The sequence below is a fragment of the Cicer arietinum genome, chromosome 6 (genome assembly GCF_000331145.2).
Source record: "Cicer arietinum cultivar CDC Frontier isolate Library 1 chromosome 6, Cicar.CDCFrontier_v2.0, whole genome shotgun sequence".
In the NCBI taxonomy this organism is placed as follows: domain Eukaryota; kingdom Viridiplantae; phylum Streptophyta; class Magnoliopsida; order Fabales; family Fabaceae; genus Cicer; species Cicer arietinum.
Window position 1 is genome coordinate 62,996,678 of NC_021165.2, and position 17,507 is coordinate 63,014,184.

Below are 17,507 nucleotides of genomic sequence, written 5' to 3' on the forward strand. Positions count from 1 at the left end.
TCTTTCCCCTGTACCCAAGAAAATCAAATGAAGTCTGAAATTCCTGCCAACAATTGGATAAAACAGAACAGAGATAAGCATATATAACAAATTTACCAAATGTACCATCACATCAATATTAGGCAGTAAACAGCAGCAACATCTAGATAAAACACATAACTATGAAGCATTGATGCAATACACCAGACAAGACACTGACATATAGTAACTAGTAATAATTTAATAAAACATATGTAATTGAATGTAACCAAAGGTGTCGGTGTAAGACAACAGACACACTTTCAATATGAAGTGTCGGTGCTATATATGTATATAATGCTACACAAATAAAACAATACCCAGTCCATATGAATATGAGAAAAAGAGATATGCACAGTCAACGTAAAACAACTTTACACCGACATCCAATAGCAGCCATGAATCTGCGTAGTCAGCATATTTTATTATGGTTTAATGGTATGATATGGAAAAATAGACAATTCTCATCATTGTATCCTCATTGCACTCTATGAATCTCCGGACAATTGATATAGAACAGAATCATTCAGTGTAAAGTATGAAACTAACTTGTTAAGTAAACAACAAAACTAAATAGTCCTAAAGAGAATTATAGTAGCTTTGGAATCTTATATCATCCAACTAATCTCCTAATTATGGAAAACATTCTCCAATATATATCACTACCTCCATGATATCTCAAATATCAAATTCGAAAAACGTATAAAACTAAATGCAAAAAACACCATAGTGATCAAAAAAAGACAAGTAGAAAACAAAACTATTTATTTAAAAATGAAATTAAGTACGAAATTGTGCAATGGAACGCGTAACGCATACAATGACGTAGGATGAATTTCCGAAGAAGGTGAATTAGGGAGGAGAGAGAATAAAAATAAAACCCTAGGTAGGTGAGAATGAAGGGGAATTGGGGAGTAGAGTATTGAGTTGAATTGAATAGAGAGAATCGAGGGTTGAGATTAGATGAGAAAGAAGAGTAACTACCTGGGTTGGATTGAATTGAATTGAAGAAAGTGAAGCGCAGATCAATAAGTCGCAGCTTCGAAGCCCAAACCCAGAGAATGGAAAATAACGCGGGGACTGTGTGATAGATAAATAGTGCTTTATTCCATCATAAATAAATAAATACTGGTTTTCTTTTTTCTCATATTAGTATTTTTATTTTTATTTTTACAAAATAACTTCACTAATCTTCTCACTTAATTTTATAATTCTTGAATTTTGAGTAACGATTTAATTTTTATATCTTAAAATATTAACAATGTTATATTTTTTTATAAAATTTATTATTATTTTTAAATAAAATAAAGAAAATTAATCATCGTCTTTAATAAAATTCAAGTTTTAATCAAATTAATAACTCAAATCTTCGTATAAATTCATATTTTCATCTTCAACAACATTATATCCATCAAATAAAGAAGAATAGAAAGAAAAACGATTTAGAAATTTGATTTGGAGAATAATAGAAAGAAGAAGAATATATTCTTTTGGTGATTTGGAGATCAAATTTTAAAGTAAATTATTTATTTGATGAATTTGATATCGATGATGTTGAAGATGAAAATATGAATTTATTTGAAGATTTAATATATAGATTTGATGAATATATGAATTTTTTTGAAATTGATAATAAACTTTATGAGTATTAGTTGAATACAACAATAAAATTTTATGGATTCATGTATACAAAAATGATAATGTTGACATTTTAAGACATAAATAATAAAATTATCATTTAAAATTAAATAAACAATCTAATTAGAAATAAATAAATAAATGACAGCTATTTTGACTATGTTTAGAAACGATGGTAAATACCACCATAAATAATTCACATAATTGAGCGATCTCGAGTTCAAACTCGACACAAACGTTTAATCTAATAATATTAAAATTGTCAATTGAACTAAGAATTAAAGACAATCTATAATTTTAATCTCTATATAATTTTTTATGTAATTTTGATCTCATTATTTTTTTTAACATTTGTCCCCCTTTAATCATATTCAATATTTTTTACTAGCAACAAACTATATTAAAAAATATATTATAAGAGATATTCTAACACATATATCAAATATTAAATTAAAATTAGATAGACTTTGAACATTTTAACAAGTTCTTACATTAGTCAGAATAATTTCAATCTAGATTTTTTATCATCTTTGATACAAATCAATCCCAAGATAAATTTTTTACTTTAGTCAAAATTGTTAAGCGATTTGATAATTCCCCGTTAAAAATTATTTTAGTATGCATGTCTCACAAACACCACATTACATCCATGTTGCAAAACTCGTGCACTTCTCATTAATAATTTTTTGCCTCAATAAAACTTCATAATGGTAGACATAACAAAAACAGTCTCCACACAAAAACAAACACTTTTAGATGATGGAACTTTTGTCCCTCAAATTTTTTGCACCACCTTCACTGAGACAAGATCACCGCCACCAAACCTTAACTGCCTTAAGAGGCTAAGATAAGATGCAACGGAAAAAGTACCCAACAAATTTTCTTTCCAAATCTATTTACCATTAATATCACTTGAGGGAACCACCTCTTGTAATAACAAAAACAATTGACTTAAGCATTGCTTCTCTGTTTTCACCAACCAACGAACACATAATTCTAACTACAACATTCAACCTCCCAACGATACAAATCCTTAACAAGAATATGTTTATTTACAAACAACGCACACATTGAAGAAAATATATCACAAAATTTAGTCATATCTAATCGTTTATCCTCCCAAAATCTAGCCATATCACCTTTGTTGAAATTTTTTGTTGTGTAGCAAGTGTGAACTAAAAGTGTTACATTGCTTAAAAAAGTGATGGTTGAACAACAAATAAGTTAGATGACTCATAAACCCAATGTTTTAAAATTTTGGGTTAAGACATAGTATTCAACTCACTTGTGTGGTTGCTCTTGGTCCAATGTGAATGCTCCTCAATCTCCCTTATGATACAAAAGTAGTATGAGAGTTGATGGTTACTAAAGGAACTGATTCCTTGTATCGAAAGTCTTCTAACCAAGAGAATTCAGGCGCGCTTGTCCCGTTGATGTGCGGCGGTTAACAGCGGTGCAAATCTATATGGTTGAAAAAGTGTGAGTTTGAATTATCATATTGCTTAGAAAAGTGATGATGGTTGAACAACATATAAGTGATAGGATCCATAAACTCATTGCATTAAGATGTGGTGTCCAACTCACTTGTGTGATTGCTTTTTGTCTAATGTGAATGATCCCTCGGGCTCCCCTCATGACTCAACACTTTTGGTACTTTGAACTAGTGTTGTGTGAATTGAAAAAATTATTAAAATCCCACATAAATTATTAAAAATTATTAAATTATTTCGCGTGATTTAAGTGTCGATCCGTTGTGAATTTCTATAAATAGAGTGATGCACTCACTTTAGAAAACACACCAAAATTCGACGTATTTCCAAGTATTATCTTTTCTTCCTCTTCTACTTGAAGCATTTCGAAGTTACTTCTATAAGTTGTTTTTGTTCCTTTTAAAATATTTTGTCTCGTCAAAATTCGAGTGGCCTTAGTATCGTAGTTCTAGAGTGGCGTCAACCACATTAAGAGTTTAATTCTAGAATGGTTTCTACAGTACAGTAGGACGCCAATACAATTTGTAAATGAGTTGTTTTATCTTAGAAGCGTTGAAGTTGATATTTTGCTTACACAATTCTTAGTAGTGCCGCAAAACATCTTAAAGCAAACAACTTAACACGCGACTCAACCTTGTCTGAAATCTTAATTTTAAAAATTGTTTTTCTCTTCCATAAACAACACACATGCCTACTTTTAAAGCAACAACGTCAATAAAACCATTAAAATTAAAAGTTAGCAAATCTCCCTGCTACAAAGAAGCGAACCCTGAATCAATCTAACTATCACACAATAACCCATGATAAGGAGCCATTCTTATAAGATAATAGTTCAAAACAAAGGAACACATGTATCAGAAAAACAACCCCATAATTTTGATGATGTCATAATTTAATTAACTGACATGGACATGTCTCATATAAGGTTGGTTGCCATGTCATCATTTGTATGTTTTAAATCATTTATAAAATTAATATAAAAAGTTAATTTATTTTCTGTTCAATTGCAGGTTTGGTCTTTCTTTTTATCAATTCGTGAAATTAGTCTTCATATTTTAAAATCTAACAATTTTGATTTTTCGCTTGAATTTTTAATTAAAAAGTGGCGATGAGAAATATTTTAAATAACATAACATATGATATGGGGTGTACAAGACTCGATCCGTCCTACGAATCATTCTTGGCCCGTAAGGAATTGGATGAGTCTAACCCGATCTCAAAAAAAAAAAAAGGAAAAATAATTAATGACAAGGTAGGAAAAGGACTATGTTCGGGTTACCCCTCAAATTACACGTCCCGTTTCAAATTACTTTAAAGATAAATGATTTTTTTTTTTTGTTAATATTTTATGTTATTATTGATTCACCTCTCTAAAAAAATTATCAATCGAATTACTAACTTTGTAACTTATAGTTTATAAAACAATATTATGAGTTACTACTCTTTTATGAATTGAAAAGCAGTAACTATATATGACTTATTATGAGTTTATGTTTAATTGTTTGTTTTTATAAGAAAATTTGAGGATTACTATTTAACGTCTCATCTTAGAATCAATTTGGTCTTGTCTTTATTTCGTCATGTCCTTAATGAACCTGCAACTCATCGGGTTAGATCGGATTAAGGGACAAGTTAAGGTCTAAAATTTGGTCCGATCAAATATTATGATTAGGTAAAGGACACATCAAACCCGACCTAACCTGTCATTTGTACACCCCTGACATATGATATAATGATGTTAAATAACTATTACCAATGAAATTGCAACAAAACTGCCTAAAAATTTCAGTTTCAACTTTTGAAATCATTTATTTTTGTAATTTAATTAACAACAACATAAATAATTAATGCATTTAAATAGTTCTACATCATGATCTCATGGTTATACTTCGTTCATGATCTCGTGGTTATACTTCGAACTCGGATTCTCCTATTTGATTCATCCTTACCGTGAAATATCATACTGAAATATCTCTATTCCTTTCTCTTGATATCTCTATTCCTTTCACCCTATACCAAAAATAGTCCCTAACAAATAACATGTTGCTAGTATTTTTCTTTTTTCCAAAAAAAGACAATATACATGATATATGACATTTTATTCCTTTCAAACCAATGAATGTGATTTACATATCTGACAATTCTCTTCAAAAATAAGCCAACAATAAACATATTGAACTAATGATCAGATCATGGCAAATCAAGATCCAAGTATTGATGATCTAGGTTTATATGAAGCATTTTCTTCTCCAAGTAAAAGTGCTTTCAACATTGCCTCAAATAAACCACTATAGTGTACAATTAAATGGCCACCATCTATAACTTCATGATATTGTATCCATTGCAGCCTCTCTGAAATGAATCTTTGAATTTGAGAGGGCACTACCTTATCTTCATAGCCTTGCCAAATGTGAACTGAACTCCAGTTATTGTGAGGGAATGGATTATTAAGCTTTATTGGATCAAATTGCCAATTTCCAAAGGCAACCATCCAATCACCCCTTAGTGTGTCAAAAACAACTTGTTGCCTCAATTGATCCTGTAAAGTAGGAACATACAATCATCAAAATTACAAAAGAAGTATTACTATAATACAGGTTCTAAAAGAAGTATGCAACCACAGTTTGGGATACAACATCAATATTTTTTGTTTCCACGACTGCGATTGAGGTAGCATCAACTGCATTTGACTACAATTATCTTCAGTATCAAAAATCGCAATGCGGATGCAATTTAAACCTTTCTATAATACAGGTTTTAGGAAAAAGTATGCAACCGTAATTTGGGCTGCAACATCAATATTGTTGATGTCTCTACGACCAGGATTGAGACAACATAGGTAGCATTTGACCGCAATTCTCTTTAATATCAAGGGTCATGATGCGGTCGGTTGGCCACAATTTAAAACCTTGAAAAAGCATAGGTAATATAGGTTTTGACAACATAGGTAGCATTTGACCACAATTCTCTTTAATAGCATTTGACCGCAATTCTCTATAATATAGGTTTTGAAAACCAATTTGGATTGTGATATTATTGATTTTAGTGATTGCGATTAAGGCATCATGAACTGCAAGGATCACGACCACGATTTGAAAGCTTGCTATAATACAGGTTTTAAAAAGTTTGCGACCCCAATTTGGACTGTGATATTAATAATTTTGAAGTCTATGGGATCACGATTGAGGCAGGCAGCACCAGCTGCATTTGACTGCAATTCTCTTTAAAATCAAGAATTGCGATGCAACCATGATTTAAAACCTTTCTATAGTTCAGTTTTTTTTAAAAGTATGCAACCGCCATTTGGGCTGCAACATCAATATTTTTGATGTCTCAAGCGCCCATTATTGAGGCAGCATCAACTACATTTGACCACAATTCTCTTCCATATGGAGGATTGCAATGCGGCCAAGATTAAAAACCTTGCACAATAATACTCTAAACAAGCTAAGAGAAACATGTAATTTACCTTAGTAAGCATTGGAAACCCGGGAATTCTCTTTAAAATTTCTATATCTCTTTTGTTGAAGAATGCTGGATTTTTTTCTATGACAGAATTTGAAGGGAGCCAGTTTTGAGTCACCCACCAATGTAAAAGTCTAGGAGAATAGCTTGCAAGCCACATAGCCAACTTGATAATTTTCCTTCTGTAGTCATCCTTTATAAGACTCTCAGGAATGGAAGGCCATTCATAGTTGATGATTGGAGCTATCATAGCTACACCAGCTAGCCTTCACAAATGTTGAACTTGTAGTCAATTGAACATTGCATTTTTAACCTCAGAAAAGAAAACAGAGTGTAATTTTTTAAACATTGTCAGTGTAAAATGTTTTACACAAGCAATCATACATGTGACTTTAGAAGTAGTTATAGTTAAAGTCAAACGTTTTTTCCACTAAGGGTGTATATGAAGTAAAGTCAAATACATATTTTGAGGTTGCAATTTACCTGTTGGGGATATAGTTCAAACAACTCCAGGTAGCATATGATCCCATTGAAACTCCAATCACATAAAATTTTGATCCTATTTGTAACTGATCAGCTAGCTCTTCAATGTCAAGAGCTTCACTTTTCAGTGAACGTTTGGGGTTTGGATCACTTTGTCCATATCCAGCTCTATCATATTGCAGAATATATACTCCTAGTTCATCTATTAGTTCCTGAAGATTCAATGTCAATGTTATCTCAGTTAGCATATTTGAATGGATGCACTGCAACTTCTATGCATGTCTAAGTTTAGTGTATTGAAAAGATGCTTTAAAATTGAGTGTGTTTGGTTATGCGATGAAAAAATTGATTGACTCCGGCTAAAATTAGTTGAATGTAGTGTGATTTATGTTTGCGTACATAATTTAAAAGTGAGTTAAAAGCTCTAAATTCTAACTTCACACGAGAACCAATTTTAGAGACAAAATCAATTCTACTTGAGAACATCCAAACATGTCAAAATAAATTCTACACCTCTAGAATCAATTTTGGCTCTCAAAATCCATTGCAATTAACAACTCACAAGAAAAAATCTCAATAAAAAGGCTAATTGTTGAGATTCTCAAATTGAATAGCCTATGTTCTAAGTTGTATTCATAAATCCGTTTTGTGGGATTGAATTAGTCCCAAAACTTATAGACACCTGTTTATTGTATCCAAGTATTTTAATATAACTATTATGTGTACTGATTTAACTAGTTCTAGATTGCGGTCGCAACTGCAATTGCAGTCACAACATAAATGTTCTACATGTCTCTGCAACGGTATAGCAACCACAATTATAACCTCATCAACTTCATTTACTCATATTTTGCCGCAACATCAAGGTTCACAGTGTATCCACAACCCGCAATTTGTAACCATTTTGCGTATTATCCCTAACATTTTGCATCTACTTCCACTCATTCCCTTAAATTTTTCAACCACAATTAAAAAAAAGTGGTTTTTCAGTGTTAATAAATCACTGCATGTCAATTTAGATCCAAACCCATTAATTCAAAACACCATATTCACAATCCTAAGACCAAATTAATCAAATTTATGCAAAAAGAAATCAAGGGTATTACTTGGGGTGTAGAAAAGTTCATATCTTTAGAGCTTCCAAATCCATGAACAATAATGATGCTATGTTTTGCTTTATCCTTTGTAACACCCCTTTCTCTATAAGCAAGGTACCTTCCATCACTGAGTTTAATTCTTTGTGAAACCACAAAATAGTTGTCATCATCATGAATTGAATGATTATGGTTTGGTGGTGGAAGTTGAGTAGCTTGATAAACCATTCCAAGAAGACCTATGAGTAATACTATTGCTGCTTTTGAAACCATACCTGAACAAGGAACAATAAATAATTAAAGGGTATATAGATCTAGGACACATTTTTTTAATTTATTTATTTTCAGTAGAATAATATATGATTAATCACATAATCATGATGATGAATATGAAGAAAACTATAAAAATGAGATTTTTATTTACCTGTAAAAATTCAATCTTTGGTTTGAAGATGCTTTTCTTGCTTGCTATGGTTTATTTTTTGTTTCTCAACTTTTGACTTTATGGATCTTAATTTTGAGCTAGCTATGTTTGTTTTGACTTTCTGAACTCAAATTAATTTTTGGTGAAATGAATGGAATATATATGGTGTTCAAGGTTGCATTTTTTGTTGATAGTTCAAACATTTCATGTTAGTTTTTGCAGAAAATGGGACATGGCTACCATAAAGGTCTCTTATTGGCTTTATATTCATCGGAAACTGTGTCAGAATTAGAAAAAGTTACTTTTTATTCTACGATAAATTTAATTTTTATTTCAATATAATGAGAGTTTAATTTTTGTTTCATTGTCGATGCAATTCAATAATTTTCCACAGTGTAATTTTTTTGTATATATAAATTAAATTCGTATAATTATTGAATTATGTGATTATGCATATTAAAATTTGTATTTTTTATAACAAAATTTATATTTTTTAAATGTATTAGATTTAAATAAATATTTTTAATTTTGTCATAATGCTACACCTTTTCCATTTTTATAATTGTGTTTTGAAATTAATGGTATTATATAGAGAAATTATATTGGATGTATATAGAAATTTTTTTAGGCAAGAAAATTTGTTGTTATAATGATGTTTCTGTACTGTTGTTTATTTAAAGAAAAAACTTTAAATTTTAAATATTTTTATTAATTAATTTACCTTCTATGGATACTATTTTTCCTTTTAAAATATTATTAGTAATGAGTAATTTTAAATTATATTTTTTTATTTAAAATTTATGAGAAATATTTCTTAACTATTAAGTAAAGAAGGTTTACTAAAACAAAACAAAGTAAGTAAGGTATTTAATTATGTAATATAAGGTATTTAACTTATTTTTTTTCATTAAGTGTTAAAAAAATCATTTGAGAAATTTAAATAAACAAGTCGTTGATTGTGTAATTGTTTTACGAAGGCAATAATCGTGTGATGAGATAACAAAATCAACAATTTTACTATACGTCATGTAAAACTAGTATTTGTTAACAGCGCACCTTCTTTATTCTCATATACATACATACATATATATATATATATATATATATATTAATTTATTCAAATTAATAGAAATTTCATAGATTGAAAATATTATAATTCAAATCGCTAAAATAAAAAATAATGAATCTGTCAACAAAATCACAACATCCAAGTAATAGCATAAAATGGTAAAATATTTACAAATGTGATAAACTACAAATATGATAAAAGTGAGGTTTCCGGAATATTTATGTACTCGAAGCTATAATGTTGACGATATTAAAATCATTGATTGAATATATACTTGATCAAAATTAATTTGTCAATCTGAATCGAACAACGTCACAATAAGATAGAAAATCAAAACGTCTCACTAAGACAAAAAATAAACACATTGTTGCATTAAGACAAAGAAACCATAAAAACACGAAAAACTAAAGATGTATAAAAATCAATTATTTAGATAAAAGATAATAAAAAAATAATTTAAATGAATGATTTCATATCAAAATTTGACCTTAAATTATCGTTCTTTAATATAAAAAAGAAAATTCATCAAAATGAAAGAAAGGAGCGTAGAAAATTTATATATCTATATATCAGATAAAAACTGTTGATGTTTTATAAATTACCATTTTGCCCATTACTTAAATTGTTGACGCCCTATCATTTTCAACTATCTAAATGTACCTAAAATCAACTACATCATTATCTAAATGTTCTCATGTTTATCTTTTATCAACTCACACAAGTAACTAACCTCCAGTACTTATTAGTTTGTCTTTCTATTCCCAACACACATCTCAATTAGTTAGACACTTACTATAATCATTCTACAACTTTAGAAACTTTTTCAATACACCTACTTTCTACACTCTACAACAGGAAACTTGATCTGTCAACTTTTATTGTAGGTGATTTTAGTATATTTTAGACTAAAATTAATAATTAAACTAAATTAATAAAAAATTATTTGATTAAAAAATAAAGATTTGATTAAGAGAGTAAAGAACAAAGTCACCAAAAAGTAGAGGATTCAAAGTTAGTAGATCTTGGTCTCTATAAAAATTACATCACTTCCTTATTTCTATCATCAACTAATCAAAGAAGTTTCAGAAGGTTTCATACCATCCTCTTCGAGGTTCCATATTTTTAATTTTTCAAAATTTCTAAAATATTAATTACTTCTTCATTGTAGGTCCTTAAAATAACTGATTTTTCAATTTATGTGTGTTCCCTTTTAAATCAAGTTTTTCTTCTTAATTTTGGATTTGTATTTTATTTATAGATTTTGAATTTCGACTTCGATGCAGTTCATGGCAAACTGAATGGTAAATATAAAAAAAAATACAAAATTAATATTTATAACTGATATATATAAAAAAAGAGATAAATATTTGTTTTTGATAAATATAAAAGTTTATGGGACAAGTATCTGTTACTAATACATAAAAAAAACACGCATGTGTTGTCACTTACAAATATTAAAAAAAACGAGACAAATATTTAAGACTAATGTATAAATAAACATGAGCTAAATATCTGTCAATTATAAATATAAAAAATTCTGGAACAAATTTTTGTCTGCGTAACATGAAAAATCACGGGACAAATTAATATTTGTCAATTATAAATATAAAAACTATAAAATAAATATTTATTATTAATACATAAAAAAACACTAGATAAACATTTTGTTAGTAATAAATATTAAAAAAAATATATAAAATAAATATTTTTCATTAATAAATAATAATAAAATAGGCATATTTCTTATTTATATATGCAAAATACGAGATACACGTTTATGTCGTTATCAAATATTTCCTACTCATTATCAATTTTTTTAATTTTATTAGTCATTATTACTATTTATAAAAAATTAAATCATTTATCTATTGTATAAATTATAGTAACTATTTTTTAATTATATATGAGATACACTGCTCGTCCAATTCAATTTTTGGATACCATCCTATTTCTTTTGTTCGGATACAAAATTACAAATCACAGATTCACAAGAGTTTTGATTCCATGAAAACACAGTTGAAGTGGTGATTGGTATAATATAGGTGTGACTGACAATTTAGTATGTAATCTGACTTACAGTGGTGTGATGTATCTCTGCACAATTATTTTGTTCAATAAATTAATATAGATATTGCCTTAAAAAAAATAAAACTTAATGTAGATATTGAATTTCAAATATTCAATTTATTCATGTGTTAATTCAATGTTAAAAATTTAACATTATATAATTTTAAGATGAAGTTTAAATCATCTAATGAACATCTTTAAATTGATCATTAATGTGTTAATAAATAAATTTTAAAAATTCAACTTTTAAATTAATTCTTTTTAATTAAACATATAGGATAATTTTTATAAAAAAAAGTTCAATATCAACTACAAGATTATATAGTTATAAATGTCAATATTTTTGAAATCTTATCATGTATAATAATTATAGATATAATATGGCAATATTCAATAGTTAAATTGTTGAAATTTAGTATATTTATAATAATTTACTATATAATACGTCTCAACTAAATATATATATTAAATATAATAAATATGTTATTATGTTTTTGAATAAACTTTTTAATTATTATATAATTTTAACATATTTTTAAAACATCTCAGACCAAACCGTTGCAGTTGCAAAGTTCAAATATAAAGGACTAGGCTTAGTAGAGGTCGCACAAGAGATCAATAAGGTATCTGTTCTATGGCCATCGTTGAGCCCATATTGACATCACATTTTTTTTGTGTTTGGTAAATGACATCCCAATATTTACTTTTTATAAGAGATACTACCATATTTGAGATTATGATAGAATATGTTCTTTTAATTGCAACACCCCTACATGAGTACGTTTTGAATTCAATCCCACATGTCTTTGATTTTGTTGCACATGAATGTGGTCGTTTTTCAATCCTTTTAATTAAGGTGGTCAAATTTGAGAGTTTAAGTTTTGTAAACTGATTATACATATCAACTAGTAAATTTGAAGAGTTTATTTAATATTAAAATAACTTATATTTGACATATATAAGTATGGTAAAATATTTACCTAATATTATCATCTTCTAACAATTCAAAGAAAAAAAATATAAAGGAGATTAGTGCTCATCGTTTAAATCATTTAGTGCTTATCATATAAACAACACGAGTAGTATAAATCGAGTATGTGACAAAAAATAAATTGCTTACACGGTATACATTGTTTGTTAACAAATGAGTAACACAATAAGTTAGACACACTCAAGTTTAATATTTTCGGGAGCTTACCATCCGACAACATCAGAGTAATTTACTAAACGAGTTAAAGAAGCAAATTATATCAGATATTCATCATCCGCCAACACAAGTGAAGCACAAAAGACAACTTGGTATAAAAAATCATTTAGAATATGGTACACAATATCAAGACGTCATATGATCAAGTTGAATCATCATCTGATAAGCTTATAATAAGAAGACTACATCAATATTAGCTTTCATTAAAACAAAGAAGTCACTGAAGGAAAAAAGCAATGAAGTACAAAATCTTAGTACAAAGATCGAGAAGAACTTTTAAAGACTCAACTCTTCGTATACAACAGCCTAAAAAACAGTTATCAACTTTATGTCAAAGTTCAAATTACTCTTTAAGTGACAACGATCAAAGACTATATATAATGTCAAGTCCAATTTAAACTCCAACCTACAACTTGAAGTTGACAAATTAGTGGTGTTTGTCTTTAGCGAGAAATCATAAACAAATACCACAATGCAAAATAGAAAAACTGAATATCTTCTAGATCATCCATAAAGAAAAACTGAATATCATCTTTGTGAGATATATTGGGATCAATAATTTGAGATTGCATTACATATCATCTATTAGAGAGTTATCGATAAGTTGTGTCTTAAACACAATAATCTGTTTAAAAATCCTTATAGTTGCAAAATTGTTTCTTCAAAAGGCTTACGAGTGTGTTAGTCATTTTTGAATGATTGTATATAGAAGGCTAAAAATAATTAGAGAACAAATCTATAAAAATCATTGTGTTTTTGTCTTTTTCTTATCTCTTAAATTTTATGTTTCTTTATATTTTTTCTTCAATCGATTTTAATCAAAAGTGTAATTAAAATAGACAAACAATTTTATTAAATATCATAACAAATATATATATATATATATATATATATATATATATATATATATATATTTTCTAAACAATTTTTATATTAATTTGTTATGAATTCTTTTTCATATTATGGTATAGATATATAAGCAAAGATCAATCATAAATATTCTTGAATTATGATAGAGAATATATTTTTTAAATTAATCTATAATTCGAAAATTTACTTTTAAGTTATAAATTTAAGTGTTACGGTTTTTAATTAAAGAAATAATAAATAAAGTATAATATAACTTTTTTGATTAAAAACATAATATAATTTTTAACATTAGATAAATTAATTGTGTATATTTTATATTATTTCAATATAATTCATGTTGTATATAAATAATAAAGTTTGTTTTTTTATGATTATTTTAATGTAACATATATCATGATAATTCATTTTCTTTCTTTCTTCACATATATTAAATATGAGTTTTTGAGTCATGTGTGTCATGTGATAATAAATGTTATATATACTACTAATACAAATTGATTCTGTACTTCAACACCATTATATTTATGTATTATATATTTTTTTGTTTTTTATTATTAAATATCCCATCTCTAAACACTTAATCCTTAATTAAAAAATTACAGCAATTTTTTATTTTCATATTTTTTTTAATCTTCTTTTTTTTCTTCTTTTTTTCTTATCTTTTATATACATGTTTATACACAAAAAGAAAAAAAAAATGAATAGACATGCAAAAACTTACACATTTATACACTTTCTATAATACTAATTTAACTCCAAATATTTTGTATTTTACGATGTCACGTCACTCCAACACTTTTTCTATCTCTTTTGAATACCTATACTCCAAATATTTACCTATTTATAAGTACCTATACTTCAAATATTTACCTATTTATACGCTACTAGAAAATTGTATTTTAGCTATCATTTTTAGCGTTGGCCCCCGACTCCGACGCTACCTAGCGTTGGTGTAGCGTCGATCTAGCCGACGCTAAGGTAACAAATTTTGTTTTTCAATTTTATTAACAATTAGTGTTGGAGTAGCCGACGCTAAGTAAAATAAGCAGACACTAGTTTATTTTTAAATTTTTTAATATTATTTGTAAAATCAGGTAAAATTAATAACATATTGGTGATCCCTTATCTCACACTTCATTATCGTCACTATGAACCCTACATTTTAAACCCATCACCGATTCTCAACCCTCTCAACGCCGTAAATATCGTCGTCGCATCAACGGTTCCACCACGTCACCCACTCGGTACCCTAGCTATCAAACCCGTCCCCCTCTCGAACCCGTCATCGTCACTCTCAGAGTCGTCGTTGTCTCGCGCTCGTTTGTGGTCGATTCTCAATGTAAGTGTCACCATCTCACTCTCAGTGTATCCGTTTTCGTTTTATGGCATTTCAGTTGTGTATTCTTGTTTAGGTTTTATGGCATTTCACTGTAGCCGTTTAGGTTTTATGTCGTTTGGCCAAATCAATTTGTATTCTTCGCCCTGGCACTATAGGAGCACAATAGTAGAATCAATTTGTATTCTTGTGTATTTGTTTGTATTCTTCTCCCTGGCCAGTAGTAGAATCATTTAACAGTAACAAACATTGTAGGATTAGTCAATAGAAAAATAAAAATAAGAACAAACCTAAACAAGATATGAATTTAATTTAGATGATTTTGTGCTGTAAGTGACATGTTTAACAGTGACAAGCATAATAATATTTTAGATCAAATTACCCTTACAAACTAACAATGGAATACTTGATCCATTGATAAATAGTGACAGGTTTAATACTTGATCCATTGATAAAAAATTGTTAGGTTCTTTGATGACAACTGGTTGGAGGGTAGAAAGTTTTAAGAGTAATGAGGTTGTTTACCAAAAAAAGATTACTCCTAAGTCCCAAGTTGTTGAAGTTTGAGTTTTTTTGTATCATTATTCAGGGAACAATGGAATATCTCAATAAATTTCACTTATTTTGAAAGTTTACTGTAGGTTGCTCTTACAATCTCTTGATGAGATTATCTAAGAATGTGCCTGATATGTGTTTAGGGAACTATTACTTTCTTCATCGTTATATCAATGGTTCTGTTGTATTTAATGATATTTGCTATTTTTGAATGCAGAGCATTAAAAAATCTGAATGCCCCGAAGAGCTTGAACCTGAAGATATGAAGTCATCTATAAATGTCAACCTCATAAGGAGGATTGCGAACTATCGTGTGAGTTTTCTATTTGAATTATTTGGTCTGTCTTTGTCATATTTACTTTGAAACTCAATTTAAGTCCTTTGTTATGTATTGTTATTATTATTAGTAGTATTACTTATTATATAAAATCACACATTTCCAATGTATAATTCACAAGTGCACTTTGTCTCACCAACAGGAACCAGAAAAGAGTCAAGCTTCATTTCAGGGAGTGGGAAGAACACTTGGAACAACTCGACTTCAACCGCACCAGAACCAAGTGTTGCTTCCACAACGCCCCTACCTCAGCTCCGCCCCCTTCTGCTGGTCTGGTGGTTGACCAGTCACTGCCATCAACTTCAATACAACTCAGGTTAGCGGATGGAACCCGCTTGATATCACATTTCAATTATCACCATACAATCGGTGTGGCTTCATTGATGCGTCTAGACCTAGGGGTCGGCAGAATTATCAACTTCAGGGGTTGGGTTTCCCCCAAAGGTTTTAGCTGATGAAACACAGACTATAGAGCAAGCAGAATTGGCAAATTCAGTCGTGATGCATAAGTTTTAGAAAACTTCTGCTTCAAAGTCTTATTCCATTACTTATATATGCTGCATAGAAATGATGATAAAAAACAAATAGGAAAATTACGTGGTCTTGAGGGGATATCTTATTTTTGTGACTCAAGCTTTATCATATACTATATTTGCTTTAGGATCAGTTAGTGGCTTATATTTGGACTTAATTATGTGTTATGATATGATTGTGTTGTGTCTCCATATAAGCTGGGCCTAATGGCAGGATTTGATATTTGTATTGATTAGTTCTTAAAGTGTAGAATAATCCTCATATTTGTAATTTGTGCACTAAAAATTGCTAATTGTCAGTCATTTTCGTTTAGATCTTATAACATAACATTTTGGTTTTCAAATTCTTAAAGATTTAATTAATTTTAGGTATTGGACTTTAAAAACAAATTTAAACAGGGTAATCCCTTTATGTGAATTATTTATGCAAATTCTTTATATTACAAATCAACTAAAAAATAATATGATCTCATTTACACCAAGAGTCCTAAAAGAGCAATCCCTTTATTATACACGTATTGGTGTAAGTTAGTATGTTATCTATATGTTTACTTGTTTGTTTAATTTATTTTAGAAATTTGATCACATATTACGTTGTTAATTTATTCCATTTATCAGGGAACATTTAAAAAAATTTGGAGGAAGTACAAACACAACTTGACGAAACAAGTGAAAAAGTTCTAAAGAGGTAGATGAAGGGACAATACTTAAGTTATGGACGAAATCTGCAAGGGGTCGCATTCGTGGTCCAGTTTATGGTACAGGAGACTTGTCTATTAACGTCCGACATGGTTGTGTATCGCTTACACAACATTCCCAGAATCCTTCTAATTCTATGACTGAGATGTTTTTAGAGGTGGAGAAGGCAACTAGAGTTTGAGCTGAATAAATTGCTTAGGATGCAGTGGTCTAAGCTCAAGT

General features: G+C 28.8%; 2 protein-coding genes and 1 pseudogene across 2 annotated transcripts in view; 1 reads left to right on the top strand and 2 right to left on the bottom strand.

Annotated features, from left to right (window-relative positions):
- Positions 1-1,127, bottom strand: part of LOC101489540 (uncharacterized) — an 11,741-nt gene extending 10,614 nt beyond the window's left edge. The window contains exons 1-2 of the mRNA XM_073369670.1: positions 1,003-1,127; positions 1-43 (exon numbers count right to left, since the gene is read on the bottom strand). The gene's annotated coding sequence lies outside the window, so the exon portion shown is untranslated. The remainder of the gene's footprint in view (positions 44-1,002) is intronic.
- Positions 1,128-5,226: 4,099 nt separating this feature from the next.
- On the bottom strand, positions 5,227-8,750 carry LOC101515264 (uncharacterized). Its single transcript, XM_004506112.4, has 5 exons — positions 8,613-8,750; positions 8,201-8,463; positions 7,095-7,306; positions 6,616-6,877; positions 5,227-5,685 (listed from the first exon to the last, which is right to left on the bottom strand). Exons 2-5 carry the CDS (start codon positions 8,459-8,461, stop codon positions 5,347-5,349), a joined length of 1,074 nt encoding a protein of 357 aa, XP_004506169.1. The 5' UTR covers positions 8,462-8,463; positions 8,613-8,750; the 3' UTR covers positions 5,227-5,346.
- Positions 8,751-8,837: 87 nt separating this feature from the next.
- Positions 8,838-16,914, top strand: LOC101495906 (plant UBX domain-containing protein 4-like; annotated as a pseudogene).
- The last annotated feature ends 593 nt before the right edge of the window (positions 16,915-17,507 follow it).